The following is an 18,608-nucleotide window of genomic DNA, read 5'->3' on the forward strand; positions in this document are numbered from 1 at the left end:
TATATATATATATATATATATTGATTTTCTCCGATGAAAATTCTATTTACATTTTTGAGGTGTTAGAAATCTGATTTTTGCGGTATCAAATTGTATGTTAAGACAAAGAATATTCAAATTAAAAAGAAAAGTTCAAAATATTTTATTCTTCTTTTTTTCTTAGCTAAATGAGGAAAATTGAATTGGTTTTTCTTTTTATTTTCTTTACTAAAAAGCACATGATTGATGGTAGCCTAAAGAAAAGCAAACGTATATAGGCATTCTAGTAGATCAACATGGCCTATGAATAAATATGTTGTACATTATTGAATTTTGTAACCTCGTGTGACATCATTGAAACTTTGAGTAACTTTTCTATTTGTAGTTATTGTATTTTTCGAAAATACGAAATGAAAAAAATATATATACTCCACAATAACTCCACTATATATTTGCTAACATTGGAATTTAGTTATTCTACTTATAGCATCAATCAAATGTTTGTATATATGATGTTTTATTTACTTCCTATGTCTTCTTTAACTCCACTAACTTGTTCCAAAATAATTGTTAATTTAGAACTTTAAGATTAAAGTTAAAATTGTTACTCACTCTGTTTCAATTTCTCTAATTTTATGTAGCCTTTTAAAATCGTAAAGGTATATTTAATTAAAACTAAAATAGTAAAATGAATGATAAATATAATTTATTATCGCTTTTTTTGTAAAAGTAAAATTTTGATATACAGGTCATAAAAAATGAAACGAGGAGTAATAAGAAAGGTAAGATAAACTTATTTTTCTTTTTTCGTTTTTCATCTGATATTCAGTATTTGTATTAGAGTTAGCTATTCTGAATTCGCTCTCCATTCCAAAGGAATCCTATTTAAAATTCAAATCTGAAATATCTGATTAAGAGAGAAGCAATCTCATCTACCGTATGGGTAAAAAAAGGTTGAGAAAGAAGGATGAGTGTAGTTGTCTCTCTATCATGATATATCTCATTTTAATAAATGGCAATAGTCTTATTAGGGTGTTGTGTCTTTGACTTGGACTGACACCTTCACCTCCCTCTTTCATTTCATTGAATATCATCAACAATAATAATAGAATCCATCTATCCCCACACCCAACCTTCAATAGCCATTCTCTTCAATTCTTCTTCTTCTTTCTTGTTTCCTCTCTTTAATTGCACATTAATTACCTCACACACACACACACACTATATACCTTCATTTTGGCGTGCAATGGGTGGCATATCACACCAAAATTTCTCTTTTGCAAAAATAGCCACTTTAACTTTCCTCTTGCTTACTCCACTTGTTTCTGCTTTTCGGATAAATCCCACTAAAACACTTGGTAAGTCAATTCACTTTTGCCTCATTCTTTTCGCCACCGTTTAAGCTAGCGTTTGACTATAAATTTCGCATCAAATAAGATGCATGTTGGCAAATACAACGTTTAATTTTTGTATTTTAGCCTTTAAAATTTATGGATAAACGGAAGCTTAATTAATACCGTGTGAAGATGTTTTTGTTGATGAATTATGATAATACTATAATGCACGATTATGTATAATGTTTATGCTTAATCATTCTGGATAACTGTTTATTACAGGCTCGCACATAGTTAGCCTTTTTTAATCGACTAGTTGTAAATTCTGCATTTTTTTTCTTTTTTCCAAACTTATTTTAGAATACTATCTCTAATTATTTGTTCATTTTTAAATTAACATATTAATTAAAAAAATAATTATATATATAATAAATTTATCATTTTACTCCTATTGATTATGAAGTAATGAATTAAAAATTTAATTTTTTCAAGAAGTTTTAAGTTTTTCAAAATAATTAATTGAGGGTATAATCAGTAAAAAAAAATATTCTTCTTTTATTTGTCAGATTAGACAATGGATAGGTAATTAAAAACAAATGGAATGCACTTATTTAATTTGTACCTTATTTAAAAACTTCTTTTCCGATTAATTTAGATTTACGTGTGATATGTGCGGTTTTTGGAAACACCTATACTGTTTATATTGAATCGTGTAATTTTTCTTAAGAGGAGTACGCATGTGCTATTATGTAGTGTTTGAAATTTATTAGTTTGATTGATTTGAATTTACGCGAAGTTAATTATGTGTGTGTTTTTGTGAAACATAGGTGGTAGTGAGTCAGATATAATTGAACGAGTTGTGACTCAAAGAAAACTGAGTGGACCGGGTTCATCACCACCCACCTGCAGATCCAAATGTGGAAGGTGTTCGCCGTGTAAACCGGTTCGGGTTTCGATTCAACCGGGTTTTAGTTTCACTTTAGAGTACTACCCTGAAGCGTGGAGGTGCAAGTGTGGAAATAATCTATTCATGCCTTAGAAAAAAATCAATTAAATAGTTAGTACATTACTTTTTCTTTTTACTTTTGTATTTAATTGTTTTTATTTTTAACTATGTACTAGTAGTTAATTAATCATTCTATAATTATCTGAATTAGACTCTTATTTTTAGTTGTAGAGTAATTTGTAAAGTTAATTTTTGCACTGTGAAAAGATAAAAAGTAAAAGTGGAAAAAAGTATTTTGTTGTCTAGTTGTACCACTGATTCTTCTCTTTTTCATGCGAAATACAGAACATTGGAAACATAATTTTATTATTTTGAGATTGGAGACAAGTGAGGACATTGAAAATAAATTATTTTGCGATTAATTTATTTATATTTCATCTATTCATTTTTATTGTCAGGTTGTAATTTTTAAAAATAAATTTAATTATATAAATTTATTATTTAAAATAAAAAAACAAATATTTAAAACTAAATGAAAATTTTTATAAAGTTTGATTTATATATATACATAGTAAATCACCAAAAATGATATATTTTTAAATGAATAAACAATTAACTTTACATTTATTGTTTTACTCTTGATAAGGAACCTTAATATTCAGATCAAACAAATATTATGACATGATGACACTTTCGTTGAATTGATATTGATTAATTTCCCACTAATAAGTTTATTGAGTCTCACAATTTGCTCTATTTTCTCTATTTTTTTCATTTATAATGTAATGCTTTTTTTTTATATGATATGAACTTTTGTCTCTAGACACTCTGAGTGTCATTAATTTATTTTTTTATGTTAGGTAGGAAAGACGAACAGGTAGAAAAAATCAAGCTAAACCATACATTTAAGTTTTCTTATACTGAGTCTTCGTTTTTAATTAAAATAACGTAGCGTCGAATTTAATTAAGACGAAGGGAACACTATTTCTTGATATATGAATTCTAGTGAATATTAATTAAAAAAAGGTAATTCTAATACATGCCTAAATATTTAAAATTTTGTCAAAATAAAATAGATATTTAACTAAGAATATTGTTTTTTCCCAACTCAATAAAAAATGCTTTCCAAATTTCAGAATGATGCATGAGTGTGAAATCAATGAATGAGAGAGTATGGGCCTACATGTGTCATTTGTGGGCCATTGGGCTGGGCTCAGTTAGATAGGCCTCATTTAATGCTGAGTCAGAGTTGCAGATGGGCCGTGTGTCTCTACTGGAGAAAGCCTGCTGCAATACACTGTAAATGGAAATATAACACTGTCAAATCTTATTTACCCACCCAATTACTGAAACCTCACACGTGCACCTTTTTTTTTTTTCATCTGACTTTTCAAGTTTGTATTGGTGTTCTGAGTATTTTGGAGTCGCACACTGTAAGATGTAATTGTGTTGATGCTTTTAACTTGATTCTTTTTTATAGTCAAAATTCGAACTCAAAAAATCAAGTTTAGAGTGAAACGATTTCACTACTTTACGACATTTCATGTTGGTGAGCTTAACTTCTATTTTGTAAGTTTATATCAAGTTCATTTCTAGAGAGTTCTGCGACATTATTTTTTTTAATTTTCTATTAGATATTCGATATTTATATTAGAATTCGACTAACTTCAGATTTACACCTACACTCAAGTTAAATGTTTTCAACAAAAACAATTCAAATCTAAAATTATTTGATAAAAATTTAATAATTAAAGGATACTTACTACTCCCGTACGACATGATTGGTTATAGCATATCATTTGGTGAAATATTCAGATTCACAAAATGAATGTATGGTGTAAAATGTAAATCTCCACCCAATTGTAGATATTTGATTAAACCATAAGAAACAGACAAACAAACTTTCGCCACATGAATTTAAATGAAATTCTTATGTAAACGTGCATTCCATCAAGATTAGTTTTACTTTTATAATATAAAGTCCATGTAACCAAAGAATTAGCATTATCAGCAGAAATGGCAATCGAGGTGAGTTTCCAATTATTATTTTCTCAAAAAATGTTCGCGTTCAGTTAAATTAAAACACCTAACGTATTCTGATAAATTATTGATTAATTGATTTGTGTTTAAGTGTAGGCATGGTTTATGGATGAAAATTCAGAAGATCAGCGGCTACCGCAACAGAAGAACCCACCGGAGTTTGTTTCAGTGGAGAAATTAGCAGCAATCGGAGTTTTATACTGGAAATTGAACCCTAATGATTACGAGAACGATGAAGAATTGAAAAAAATTCGTGAAAGTAGAGGCTACAGCTACATGGTAATTCTGTTATGCTGTTAATTTTCTTTCAATTTATTGATTTTGCTTTAATTTGCTTGATTAATGGAAAATTTGCACTTTTTAGGTTTTTACTGGTTTATCTTTAATCGGAATATTGGGGGTTCCGCAAAGCTTAGGTTGAAATTCTATATATATTTGTTGTGAAATAACTTGAATATGTTCATACAATAAGATTCAGAACTCATAAATTTCAAAATTTTGAATTTGCTCGAGACATCTGGTTAAGAGCGGAGAGACTTTACTTACTTACTTGGAGGTAGATTATTTGAGATGAGTGTTGCTTTTGATTTACTTAATGGAATGGAAGAGCCACTTTGAGGTTCCCTCTGAAATGAGGAATGTAAATGGAGCCATTACGAAGGAAGGTTCGAGCTCAAATTGGTCCTGGGTTGGGAACGGGAATTGAACTCTATGAGATCGAATGTCATGTGTACCTTTTTTGTTTATCTTAAATTGCGGAGAGCCTGTTAAATTATGATACGGAGTAGTAATTAACCTAAGTTTTTTCCCAACTGCACATTCCTATAATGTGAACTAAAGTCTGTGAATCAATTTGCTTTTGGAGTTAATATTTGATTCTTTTCAAGTTTGTGTGAACCTGTCTTCTGAATTCTAAGAAGCACAAAAATGAGTTTGTAGTGATTAGGCATAATGTGAAGCTATTGTAACAAGGTTTATGACTACCTCGCAGCAATCTGTCGATTTTCTACTTTAGATCTCTTGATTGGTAAGTTTTTGACATTATTTCCGAGATAAGACTGATGGTAAATATAGAATTGCCATTATCGTAGCAGGTTAAACATGTGCAAACTATACATCAGCTCTTTAGAAGTGTGTTTTGTTCAGCACACATGGTCATCTCGTATTCTTTGTTGCTCACAATTTACTCCACTCACCACCACACAAATCAAAACTTGCAACTTCAGTTTCTTAATTCTATTAGTCTAACGACTTAAAATGTAGTTCGCGCGCTGATCTGTGTGATTATTCTCTATATGTTTAAAACTCTGTTTCTTTTACCAGCTATTCATAATGAGCTGCACCATCATTTTCTTAGTCTTACATGTTTCCTCTCCAAAGGACTTGCTGGATTTGTGTCCTCAGAAGGTGGATAACTATGAGCAGAAGTTGAAAAATTTCTATACGGAGCACATACACGCAGATGAGGAGATACGTTACTGTCTGGAAGGGAGTGGATATTTTGATGTGAGAGACAAGGATGATCGCTGGATTCGCATCTGGATGAAGGCCGGTGATATGATTGTCTTGCCTGCTGGGATTTACCACCGGTTCACCCTAGATACTGATAACTATGTCAAGGTGTGTTGAACTTCGAGTTCCTCTTTTACGAAGCATAGAATAATAACTTTCCTACTTACCAGTGACTCGAACAAAGATCATAGAATAGTAGCGGAAAAATTACATCTCAAATATCTGGAGAGCATTTCAAACTTGGTGCATAATTGATAACCTAAAATTAGTAATGCAATGACTCTGTTCGTGTACTTGGTACATATTGTTAACAAGCCTTAGGGAATGGACTAATAGTTCAAGCTCTATCCACATCATTGGTGACTCATCTATGTAACTTACAAATTTGAAAGGTAAATAATATGATATGTGATTGTTGTTTACGCGATGTTAACTATGCTTTACATTTTGATGATTTTGTCGTGCAGTTGATGAGGTTGTTTGTGGGAGAGCCGGTGTGGACGCCTTACAATCGACCACAAGAAGATCATCCAGCAAGGAAGGAGTACATCAAGAGTGTTACTGAAAGAGTAGGAGTGCCTCTTACAGCACACTAAGACATATTTGAGCTTTGCAAACCTGAGAGTGAGGCAAATTATTGAAACTTGGTAATAAATTTTGCTGCCGTGCTGCATATTGATTGTTGTATGTTTGTATAGAATATGTTATGTATATCTTTGAGTTATGGCTGTGTAAAATGAAGTTCCTGTATTTGGATATCAAAGAGTCTTTAAGACTAGTTGCAACTTTATCTTTAGATGGCCAGTCACATGCATATCCTCTGTTCCCAGTCTTGATGGACAGAGTTACCTGATAACTATTGTGGCAGGTGGCATGTATCTCATGGATTTAGTTAAGATACGTGAAAGCTGATTCGGACATTATTGAAATACAAATATTTTATAGCACTCAAGTTGATACATACTTTGCAATAACAAAGTTCAAATTGCACGTGAACAACTAATCATGTCAATAAGATATATGCACAAAATTATTATTACAAAATGACTCTAAACCTTGAAGACCTTTCATGAATTGTTTATAATTAGTACTTTATTTCCCACCTCCACTTGAATAGTGTTTAAATACTTAATACAAATGTTAAAAGTTTCCAATGGGCTATGATAACCCGGTTAGCAGTTTTTGTCGATCGATTCTTCATAGAATTCGGTCGAAAAAATAAAAATAGTGAAAAATTATGTGACGTGATAAATATTTAGAGCGTACTTATGATATATAGCTATAGTTTTAGAAGACTAGAAACGTAGTTATATTTTGAGTTTTATAGCAAATATGCACACTTGCACTTATACAATATCTTCATACATTTTCAACTTATACTATATGTGTTGATTCTCATTTCTATGTCTGAATACAATTCGTTCATTAACACATGTAATGTATCTCTCATACAACAATATGCAAACTATAGTTGTGTTTCATAATTATACTTTAAATCATAGCCATTTATAAACTTGTATATGTGTATGTATATTTTACCTAGATTACTGAAACTAATATAACTTTTTTAAAAAAAAAAAAAAAAAAGAAGACACTAGTTATAATAAAAAACTGAATTTCACACCCAACTAACCTCGTAAAAGGAAAAGTCTCTTGACTTAGACAAATAGTGACACAAATTTTTGTTATTTTTTAATAATTATGTGACCGGCCTTTGGAATTTAAAAAAGTACACCATGGACATTCCACTTGTGGAAAAAAAAAAGACCATGGACATTGACTTAAAAATGGTTTTACTATATATATTCTTATAGTACCACCCATTATTATCAGATTTGAACAAATAAGGAAATATGGTTTCAATTGCAAAGGTATGTAATTGACATATATTTTTTGAAAATAATCGTTTTGTTATATTTATAATAATATTATATTTGTTGTTCTAGGTAGGGATATACAATTTTTTTCTAGAATTATTATTATGGGAGTTGTATAGTTTGTTGATGATTGTTATAATGTTTATTATGTAATGTTATTTCTCAATAATTTCTATTGTAAACTATACTAGTTTGTAGATAAACAAAGTCAACATCGAATCTTCTTTCATGCAATTGAATTTTAATAAGATAGGATATATAATCATTTTAGTCTCAAAATATAGTACAAAGGGGCAACATAAAAAATGAGAATTTCGATTTGGAACATCTTCGCATTCCTCTCACGTTTAGGATGTGAGTAATTTTAATATGAAAGCCTAATATTAGAGATGTGAATCTTCTTTACACGTTTAAGGCTTAACATCTGAAGCATAAACAATTTAATATGAAGGTTCAACATTCAAAACGAGAATTGAGAAGATTTTTACTTTGATACCATATAATGGAAACTGAATCTAACTCAGTTATTCAGGCTGTATAAAGAGACAATCATCTCTATCGTTTGTTACACTTCTTTCACATTTTTATTTTTAAAGTGGACTAACTAATGATAATTTAATTTCTCTCTACACATATTTTTATTTCCTTTGCCTTCTTTTTCGGAATGGGTGTAATTGATCATGTTTATGAAGAAGAAGAATATCATACTAAGGATCCTAGAGATGAAGTCATAGAAGCATGGTACATGGGTGATAGTGATGACAATCAAAGGCTTCCTCATCATCGCGAACCTAAGAAATTTGTGTCTCCTGACAAGCTCGCTGGTAAATATACATTATTTTCTCTGTTTCAATTGATATGATAATAAGTATTTTTTAGTTCATTATAGTAAAAAAGAATGATGACATTTTGAAATTACCACGTACATGATATTTTCAGAGCTTGGAGTGCTTAGCTGGAGACTTGATGCTGTTAAATATGAGAACCATGAAGAATTGAATAAAATTCGAGAAACACGTGGTTATCTTTACACGGTATATTCATTTTTTACATATAATATATAGTAATATATATGGATTAAAGTTTAAAATTTGTCTATTTTTCAATTAGTTCTCTTTTTTTTCAATAATATTGTTGATTTATGAAAAAAATAAATTTTTTTTCAGAGTTGAACTTTGAGAAAATTATTATCTTTTTAAAAAAATTCATAATAAACTATGATCAAAAGCTCACATATATTTATTTTTTCAGGATATTATTGAAGTTTTCCTGAAAAATTATCGAATTATATATGAGGATATGATTAAAAAATTCTTTCAATAACATTTGCACATTGACGAGGAAGTTCGTTACTGTCTTGAAGGAAGTGGTACTGTTAGATTTCATTGAATATTGGACATTATTTGCAAATTAATTAATGTGCCATATGTAATATATATATATATATATTACGAATTTATACTATTAGATAGAGTATTTAAGGTCTTTTTAAATTAAAATATGTACTCTTTTGTTGTAGGTTATTTTAATGTTCGAGATTATAATGATGTTTGGATTCGTATTTGGGTGAAGAAAGGTGGATTGATTGTTGTGCCTGCTGGAATTTATCATCGCTTTACACTAGATACAAGCAATTACATTAAGGTGGGTTAAAAAAAAATTCTCGGTTATATTTTCAACGGAGAAGGGTCTAAAATGTTCTTCAAGTATTTGAATTGGTACAAAATAATTATCCATACGCTTTTAGGACTTAAAATACCCTGACGTCCACCTTTTGACTCAAAAATACCCTTAAATCTTGATGTTAATTCTTTCGCTCATATTTGCGCTTATTGTCCATCTAAAAATTCTAGTATAAAAGAATAACAACGTAACTCGGCGCACTAAGGTTCGTTATGTATGGGTTTGAGGGATGGACCACGAGGGTTACTTATTATACTCTAGTTTTACAATTATTGCATTTTTTTAATATTCTTATATGAATTTTTGATTTCGCTTGATTAATTTTCGTAGGCAATACGGTTGTTTGCTGGTGACCCTATTTGGACTGCGTACTATCGTCCATATGCAGATTATCTCCCTGCAAGGTCTATTTTTAATACAGACACCACTTTTGTTTTTTATTTTGCAATAATTGAAAATGGTTTTGTGCATTAATTAACACTAACAATCAATTTTTATTTGCAGGAAACAATATGTTGAAATTTTTGGATTAAGGGAAAACACAAACTCATCACGCAATTAATAATAATGTTATTCATAGAGTTGACGAATTTTAAATATGCTTAGGCGGTATTTAATTTATAGTAACTTTCACATATAGCAAATAAAAAATTCATATTTGTATGCTATAGCAAAGTTTGCATAATTGCGCCCCATAGCAAACATAGAAACGGTATAATTCGCTATATATATACAGTTGAAGCAAATTGTATAAAACAAGAAAGAGAAAGACACTTAGGCAGAGAACAGTATAAAAACGAAGTGTATAAAACAAATTGTATTATTATAAGTGTATAGAACGATTATATACAATTTGAATTTGTATAAAATGAGAAAGATAAAAGAGACTTGACAAGGAATATACAATTGAATCGAATTGTATAAAACGAGAAAGAGAGAAATTAGATACAATTTGAAAATTGAATAAAACAAGAAAGAGAGAAAGGCAAAAGAATTTGGGCAGGGGAGTATTTTTATTGTATAATTATAAGTGTCTAGGACGAAAATATATGTACTTGCATGTGTATATACAATTTTCTCACGCTTTATACAAACAGAAACGCAATTTATACATTTCGCTTCTGTTTGTATAAGTGAGAAAGGCGAGGGTGGCGAGTGAGATTCGGGAGAGTGGCGAGTGAGATCTGGAAGAGGGGAGAGAGGGGAACAAAAATATATGTATTTATACAATTTTCTCTTCTTTATACAATTAGAAACAATTTTTATACACTTGTGTTTGTATAAAAAGTGAGGAAGCGAGCGAGAGATTGGAGGAGAGTGGCGAGCGAGATATTTGGGAGAGGCGCCTGACAATTTTTTGTAAACATTTGCTATGGAGCACAATTAAATCAAACCCTAACTACTCTATTTATTTTAGGTTATTAGTTTGCTATTATATACAGTTTTTCCTTTAATGTACCTCATTTTTTTGCTGAATAATTCTAACATATGAATAATTGCTCAAAAATTTTGAGTAATGGTAAATTACTAAATTTGTTTACCTGTTGAGTGAAATATTCATTGATATTTGCAATCATAGTATGATCTATGAGTATAGGATTAATATTTCGGGACGATCTTATTAAATTTTTTTCTATTTTTTCTATTTGAATTTGATTGATCGAATCAAATATGTATACTTCACTATTTTTCGTCAAAAGTATATATTTTATGTATACCATGCATAGATATATAAGAAAATATATTTTTTAATTATTATTTTAATGATCAATTATTTGTTTCCTTTTTAAAAAAAGGTACTAGAAAGAATACATCCACTTGATTAGTTCTTTTTTTTTTTCTCATTTAGTGATACTGTGATACTCTAATTTATGAATGGGCGATATAATATGATGAGTAAAAAATGTAATGGGCCAATGTTAGCTAAATCTTGGGCTTATGGCCTCTAAAAATGTGTTTTTTGAACAAATTTTTATGCTTGTTAAACAAAATTTATAAAAAAATTGCATATGTTATTTGATTGATTGATATGTTTTTTATTGTTATCGTATGTATCGTAATGAATGAGGTTATCATTTTGAAGATTTGGAATCAAAAGCCGAATTAATTAAGTTCCAAGCACGAAGAATAACAACTCATTTTGTTTTAATAAATATTACTAGTACAAAAACATAATCTCATGTGTGATAAAAGTGGTAATGACATTGTCAACTACTTTAGGTCAATATAAATTTTGATAGATTGCAAAGAGAAACATTCAGTTGAAATATGATTATACAATTGCAATTCAAATTTTCAAAATCAATAAAATTTTATGGAACTTGGACCAAAATGGAAAAAACTAATTGAATATGAAAGATGTTTCAAACTTAAACTTGTCAAGATCTTGAATACATTTCATTAGTTGTTAATAACATAATAATATATCAACGACCCTCAAACTTTTACACATTTAAACTACGACTTATTTCAATTGAGCATCTGAACGCATATTCCTATTAGATACTATCAATTCAAATTTTAATTTGTGTTCATAAATTTTCATCACTATGTATAGAAGTGAATCACTTAAAAATATTAGCCTAAGCATTTTTTTTTATCATTTTTTATTTATAAAAATATTCAATGAAGATCTTAGTACTAATAATATAAAAAAATAGGAGTATTTGGCATTGAACATGTATGGTGTTAAAAAATACTTTCCTTAGTCCCTATTTATTTGTCCATATTTCCTCTTTTAGATGTCTCTATTTACTTGTCCATTTTGACAAATCAAAAAAAGACAAAACAAAAATTTTATTACACCCTCACTTAAACTTCTTGAAAAATTTTAACTTTTAATTCATCCTTTTTGAAACCATATTTAATAAGGGTAAAAATTATAATTTTACTATGTTAATTATTATTATCTTAATATGTGTGCATTTTCTAAAATAAACAACTAAATAGGGATAGAGAAAGTAATAAATAAATAAAAAAAAAAAAACATGTATGGTGTTGTCATTAGGATAAAATACTTGTGAGATTTCCAGTATTCCCTTCCTACCTACCATTGCACACACCAAATGACGAAAACACCCTTAATTTCATCTACTCTCAAATTGGTGAATTCATTTAACCTGGACACATCACAGATTTTCGATGAATAAACAAAAAGGCTAATTTAGTCTTTTCACAAGTTATACGCAAGAAAAACGTGAGACCCAGATTTAAGGAGGGTTCTATTATTTTCTCTGTCTTATTTATAACATTTTTTTAGCTCTCTGAAATTGAGAAAAAAAAAAACAAAAATGGGTTCCATTGCAAAGGTATGTAAGTTTACTTTGATTTTCAATTTTTATATTCTGAATTTTCGTTAATTTTTTCTTTGTATGTATTGATTTTTCTTGAATTGTCTTGTATTTGTTTTTCCTGGGAAGTAATTTTGATCTGCTTTTGAATTGAATTTTCGTTTTCTATGATAGTTTTAAGTTTTTGGGTGTTGTGTAATTTTTATGATGTATATTAAAGTTCCGATCTTTACTGGTAAATTAGATTTGTTATAGAAGTATAAGATTGATTGGTAGTTTGATTTTTGGATTGTGTAAAGGGTTTGGTTGTGTACTGTTTGAATTTTTTGCTTATTTGTTACGGATATATAAATATATTCGTTTTTTTGTTTGTGCATACCCATAATAAAGGTAGGATTTTGCAAGTTGGGTTGTATTTTCTTTGCTTAATTTTGATTTTTTTGGATTCTGTATAGGGTTTGATCAGTTTTGTTTTCTATTTGGATTTTGTACCATGTTTGATATACCCAACTTAGCCTTAGTTATTGATTTTTTAAGTTCCCTTTTTCTATTTTACGATAACATACCTAGTGTAGTCCGACAAAGTGAGGATAGAGTGTACGCAGACGCATACGTTACCCCTACCTTAGAGGTAGAGAGGTTGGTTTCATAGACCCTTGGCTCAAGGAAAAGCTTTTGTTTTTCCATTTTATGAAATATTTTATGGTACTCAAGTTGTCTGACTTGCAATTGTTTATTCTGTGGACAAAAAAGTTATAGTTTGCTAGGTATATATTGTGCTTATGGATAGACATAGACGATGTTGCTATTGGGGTAGGAGGTGTTTTCAACGGAGCAAATCTGGAGTTGACGCGACTCAAGGGGTTTAGTTTTTTTGTAATAGATGTGAAATAACCATAAACAAATCAAATGATTACACCTAAAGAACGCCTGAAAACTACACCTACTTTCTAGGAAGAGTGATATGATTAAGTAATTACACAAACGTTGAATCAAAAATCCAAACTAATTACACTAACATTGAATCAAAAATCCAAACTAATTCACAAACTTTGAATCAAAAACCAACGTGTAACAGCTTTCCTCGGCCTCTGTACTCAAGGAGTTTTGTTTAATTGCTAAATATAAACAGTGTGACTATAGGAAATTTGAGAACTACTCCTATTATATATTTTATTGTAAAGATAAACAATGTTGACTACTGGAAAGTTAAAAGCTATTCTATTATCTATTTTATTGTAAAAATAAACAATCTTGACTATAGGAAAGTTGATAAGTATTCTATCTTCTGTTTTATTGTACTGATGGAAGTCATTATGGATCAATAAAGGAGTTCTGGTTTTAGGAGATAGATAAACAAAGCAAAATTAGATGTACTTCCATGAAGAAGTTAATGGAAGTGGATCAATTTATGAACGAGATGGATCTTGTAAGAAGATGCGCGTAATTAGAAAATTAATCCCAAAGAATTTGTTATTTTTCAAAATATAGTGGTTTTTAGCAATGTCTGTAATGTCCATGAAATCACTTCAGTGCATCATGGGGATATTGACTATATAATTTTAAAATATTATCTATTTTTGGATCGACTTCTATTGTGTTTGTTGCAAACCCCTTTACAGAATATAGACAACTTTTGCAGTGAAAACTGAAAACTGCCCTGCTTAAAGCTGAGCCATCCAAGTAAAATGTCGCAACAGACACTAATAAAATGATACAAGTTCTGGACAAAAGGGGTTTGTAAATTTATGGTTATAGGAGGGTTGGCAGAAAAAAATTGGCTTGTCGTGGTTCTATTATACTTGTATTGTCCTATTACTTGATCATTTGGTTGTTGCCTTGGGTGAAGCTATGGTTTCTTAAAATGATGATCTTCCCTGTCCATACAAGAGAGTGGAATGTGAATTTATTCAACTCAAACTGGGGAGAAAGTGCTAAATAAGCCCCCCAGCAGGGCTTAGTTCATGAGGCAAAGGTTGATGAGGGAGTTGTGGCTTATGTCACAAGTTCGAGCCTTAAGCCATGCGAAGCTTGGTATTTAAATGGATCAGGTACAGGGACAGGCCCATTATCCCCGAGTTTTCAAGGGCTGCGGTTGGTCGTAAGTATTGGCCCCAGAACACCACTACCTTTCCCTCTCTTTGAGGCATTAATATGAGGTCTCATACCACTAGAGACACTACAATGAAGTGCCCTTGCAGAGTACAAACCCTGGAAACATTATGATGATTGATTACTTCAAATGAACTTTGTGATAGTTAATTTTACTTCGGCTTTTGTTTGATGCTATTTTTTCTCCGCTAGATGTTTTGGATTTTTCAGAATAAGCATTCAAGAAGTATAACCTTGAAGAACCTGAAAGCCTATCTCATATGAAACTGTCTGCACTTGAATAGAGCACTGACGCCCAATCTGAAGGACATGATAATTTTTTTGCTCAGTAGAAGTAACTGGTTGTGGTTTTGCATTTATTCTAATAGAGTTAGCTCCTCTCGAGTTTCGTCAGTGAAGAACTTGTAATACTTTTTTAGAATGGACACCAAAAACGAAAAACAAAATGCATCAAAACATTCTTAGGCAATCTTATTTAAATGGAGAACAAAGACTAGTTGGGTTTACACTTGCCAAATTTTTCTGGTTCAGGGTTAGGGTCGGGAAGCTTAACTGTATACTTTTACTTTCACGATGTTACTATCAATACATGTGGTTATACCTTTTGGGCTTTTCGTTGACACTTTAATCGTATATGATTTGTTACTTTGTTGGAGTTACTTGGCCCCCTACATTTGCTAAGAAAAGAATGATTATAATGCTGTTTTTGAATGAATCCTTACACATAAAAACAAAGTGTAGAAATTTAGATTACCATAAAATTGGTGAGTTGGAGAAGGAAATGGAGAATCGTTCACATGTTGTTTTTGTTGTCAATTCCTGCAGGATCCAAGAGAGGATGTCATACAGGCATGGTACATGGATGACAGCGATGAGGACCAGAGGCTTCCTCATCACCGTGAGCCAAAGGAATTTGTGTCTCTTGACAAGCTGGCTGGTAACGATCAGGATAAACATTATATATATAAAAATTATCTATGCGCAATAGAAAATCCCCTTTCACCTCCCACACAAAAAGAAATCGCTAGTTTCTGGCAGTTTGTCTTCCCTTTAAACTTCCTGATAAATTTTGGGATTCTGTGAATAAGGATCTCCTCATTTGTAAATTCTGGTTCAGTAGGTAAATTACTTTTCAATTGATACTGATAATCTAATTTGTTGTTAACAGTCTTGGTATTTTGGTGTTAGAAATTGAATAAGTGAAGATCTTTTGAATGTAGCCATTGGTGGATGAGAATCCCACATTGATAGTTTTATCATTTCTCCAAATTCTAATGTTGTCACTTCTCCCTAATCATATGATGAACAAGGAATAAAGTAATGAACCAAGTGCGTTTACAACTTATAAGTTGATTGCTGGATGTGTCCTGCCTTTGTATTCCCTTCTTAATTACTATGTCAAAATTTCAGAACTTGGAGTGCTCAGCTGGAGACTTGATGCTGACAATTATGAGACTGATGAGGAGTTGAAGAAAATTCGGGAAGATCGTGGATATTCATACATTGTATGTTTAAGTTACAAATTGAGACCTTTCATCAGTAATATGGATACAAGTTGGTCCCTTTTTTATTATTTATGAGTACTGAAGTTTTATGGGTTCATATTTACTTCAGGATTTCTGTGAGGTTTGCCCTGAGAAACTACCGAATTACGAGGAGAAAATCAAGAACTTTTTTGAAGAACACCTGCACACCGACGAGGAGATCCGTTACGCTGTTGCAGGAAGTGGTAAGATTGCAGTTTATGATTGGATTTTGCTATTCCACCTTCCTACTACTGTTGCTAAATAAATACTTCTGGGTGTAGGTTACTTTGATGTCCGCGATGTGAATGAGAGCTGGATTCGCGTCTGGGTTAAAAAAGGTGGAATGATTGTTCTTCCTGCTGGAATCTATCACCGCTTCACGCTTGATTCAAGCAACTACATTAAGGTACTCCCTAAAAGCATACATGAAGATATGTAGCTAATGCTGTATTATTTTCATCGTTGCCTCCTTTGGAGACACATTTTTGGCACTTGTGCTCGATTGCACTTCTTGCACAGTATATTTGATTAGAGTATGGTTTGTGTAGGCAATGCGTCTCTTTGTTGGTGACCCAATTTGGACTCCATACAATCGTCCACATGATCATCTCCCCGCAAGGTTTATCTCTATACCCTCACTATACTATCTAGTCATTTGTTTTAGTTGGATAGCAGATACGATCTTTGAGCGTGGAAGTTAATGAACGTCTTTTTACATGCAGGCAAGAATATGTTGAGACGTTTGTCAACGCAGATGGCGCTGGTCGTGCTGTTAATGCTGCTGCTTAAATCAACTATAGGAGAGGAACTTGAAATCGTACTAGATTATAATAAATATTACCATTTGGTGGCTTTGCTGTTCTTGATGTGTGCCTTACTAAGCATGTTTAATGTTGTATTCTGGCACTAAATAAATCACCCCCTATGGGAGATTGATTGTTTATATGCAAGTGGAATTTATTATGTGATTTTAGGTGCTTTGTTCTTGTCAAGTAGACCAATATTTCCTATTTCTACTTGTAATTTAGTTGCAATTTCTTTTTTTTGTTGGTTGTATGTGTTTGTTTATGGAGGAAAATAATTTTTCCCTGTTCGATTGGTAAATTTTTTTGATTTTTTTTTTGTTGAGGAAAACTAGTTCCTTAAATTTTCCCTAACAATCCTCTAACACCTTATCTTCACTCTACCTCATGTATTTCGTTCCTACTATTCCTATTTCTCATAATATTAGTTTAGATTATATACAAATATTTGTAAGATATATATATATATATATATATATATATATATATATATTTTGCCTATGCTTAACACAAAAAGAAATTAAGATGAAACTCTTTTTATTTACAAAACCACATAAATCCAAATAAAATCGGTAAAATAAAAAAGAAAAACCCACGTTCCGATATTATACAAGATTTCATTCCTTAATTTCTTTCTCATTTTGTTATTTATCTTCTACAAATCTTTAAATAATTAATTTATACTTCTCTCTCGTGACCTTAAAACTAGTATTGTAACCAATATAACACCTTAAAAATTAGCTAGAGATGAAATCTCAAAGAATGTGAATGAACTCACTTGTGAAAATATCATTCGTGAATTTGAGGTCATGATTAAGGATCTAGGTTACAGTAGTAAAATAGATGTTAATAACCTAAAGGACTGCTGAAAAATGATAAATGTTTAGAGGTCCGGAGTTTACAAGAAATTGTGGATACCATTAAAAAAGATAATGTTAAATAGGATACAATATCTTTGGAGCTAGTTACAGTTAAGGAAACACTTAACGCATCTACAACTCTTCACAATTTTATGGTGCAGTTCAAAAAAAAAACATTGGAACTTTTGGATGCAATAAAAAAAAAGTTAAAGATGAGCTTCAACTAGATTTAACAATTTAACAAAAAATAGAACACAATAAAATCATATCTCACCTGTCTTAGATATATTTATACTTTTAAAAGATTATTATTATATCATACATTTAGAAAGAGATATTCTGAAAATTATATTATCTTATTATCTTATCGAGATGAATGACTTTTTTCATTAACCTTAATTGAGATCGGAGAAATATTATCTTAATTAACCAAGTATCAATATAATGAGATTTTCAATATATATAGGGGAACAAGAAAAGACTTGACAATACTGATATATATATATATAATTGTTGATATACACGGGCGAAGATTTGAAAATTTCGAGTGCACTAATATATAAGCACCCTTAAAATTCAAAACTTATTATAAAAAAATTTTAAATGCGGTTTTGGCTAGGTTCAAACCCAAGTCGCGAGGCCAAAC

General features: G+C 30.6%; 3 protein-coding genes and 1 pseudogene across 3 annotated transcripts; all 4 read left to right on the forward strand.

Annotated features, from left to right (window-relative positions):
• Positions 1 to 1,016: 1,016 nt before the first annotated feature.
• On the forward strand, positions 1,017 to 2,570 carry LOC107030682 (EPIDERMAL PATTERNING FACTOR-like protein 4). Its single transcript, XM_015231950.2, has 2 exons — positions 1,017 to 1,337; positions 2,141 to 2,570. The coding sequence occupies exons 1-2, from the start codon at positions 1,226 to 1,228 to the stop codon at positions 2,350 to 2,352; spliced, it is 324 nt and encodes a 107-aa protein (XP_015087436.1). The 5' UTR covers positions 1,017 to 1,225; the 3' UTR covers positions 2,353 to 2,570.
• Positions 2,571 to 4,126: 1,556 nt separating this feature from the next.
• On the forward strand, positions 4,127 to 6,607 carry LOC107031798 (1,2-dihydroxy-3-keto-5-methylthiopentene dioxygenase 1-like). Its single transcript, XM_015233274.2, has 4 exons — positions 4,127 to 4,287; positions 4,396 to 4,578; positions 5,680 to 5,919; positions 6,279 to 6,607. The coding sequence occupies exons 1-4, from the start codon at positions 4,276 to 4,278 to the stop codon at positions 6,405 to 6,407; spliced, it is 564 nt and encodes a 187-aa protein (XP_015088760.1). The 5' UTR covers positions 4,127 to 4,275; the 3' UTR covers positions 6,408 to 6,607.
• Positions 6,608 to 7,664: 1,057 nt separating this feature from the next.
• On the forward strand, positions 7,665 to 9,946 carry LOC107030456 (annotated as a pseudogene).
• Positions 9,947 to 12,543: 2,597 nt separating this feature from the next.
• Positions 12,544 to 17,309, forward strand: LOC107031252 (1,2-dihydroxy-3-keto-5-methylthiopentene dioxygenase 2). The gene is made up of 7 exons (XM_015232554.2): positions 12,544 to 12,679; positions 15,599 to 15,710; positions 16,184 to 16,278; positions 16,388 to 16,502; positions 16,581 to 16,705; positions 16,848 to 16,918; positions 17,022 to 17,309. Exons 1-7 carry the CDS (start codon positions 12,662 to 12,664, stop codon positions 17,086 to 17,088), a joined length of 603 nt encoding a protein of 200 aa, XP_015088040.1. The 5' UTR covers positions 12,544 to 12,661; the 3' UTR covers positions 17,089 to 17,309.
• The last annotated feature ends 1,299 nt before the right edge of the window (positions 17,310 to 18,608 follow it).

The sequence above is a fragment of the Solanum pennellii genome, chromosome 9, assembly GCF_001406875.1.
Source record: "Solanum pennellii chromosome 9, SPENNV200".
NCBI lineage: Eukaryota > Viridiplantae > Streptophyta > Magnoliopsida > Solanales > Solanaceae > Solanum > Solanum pennellii.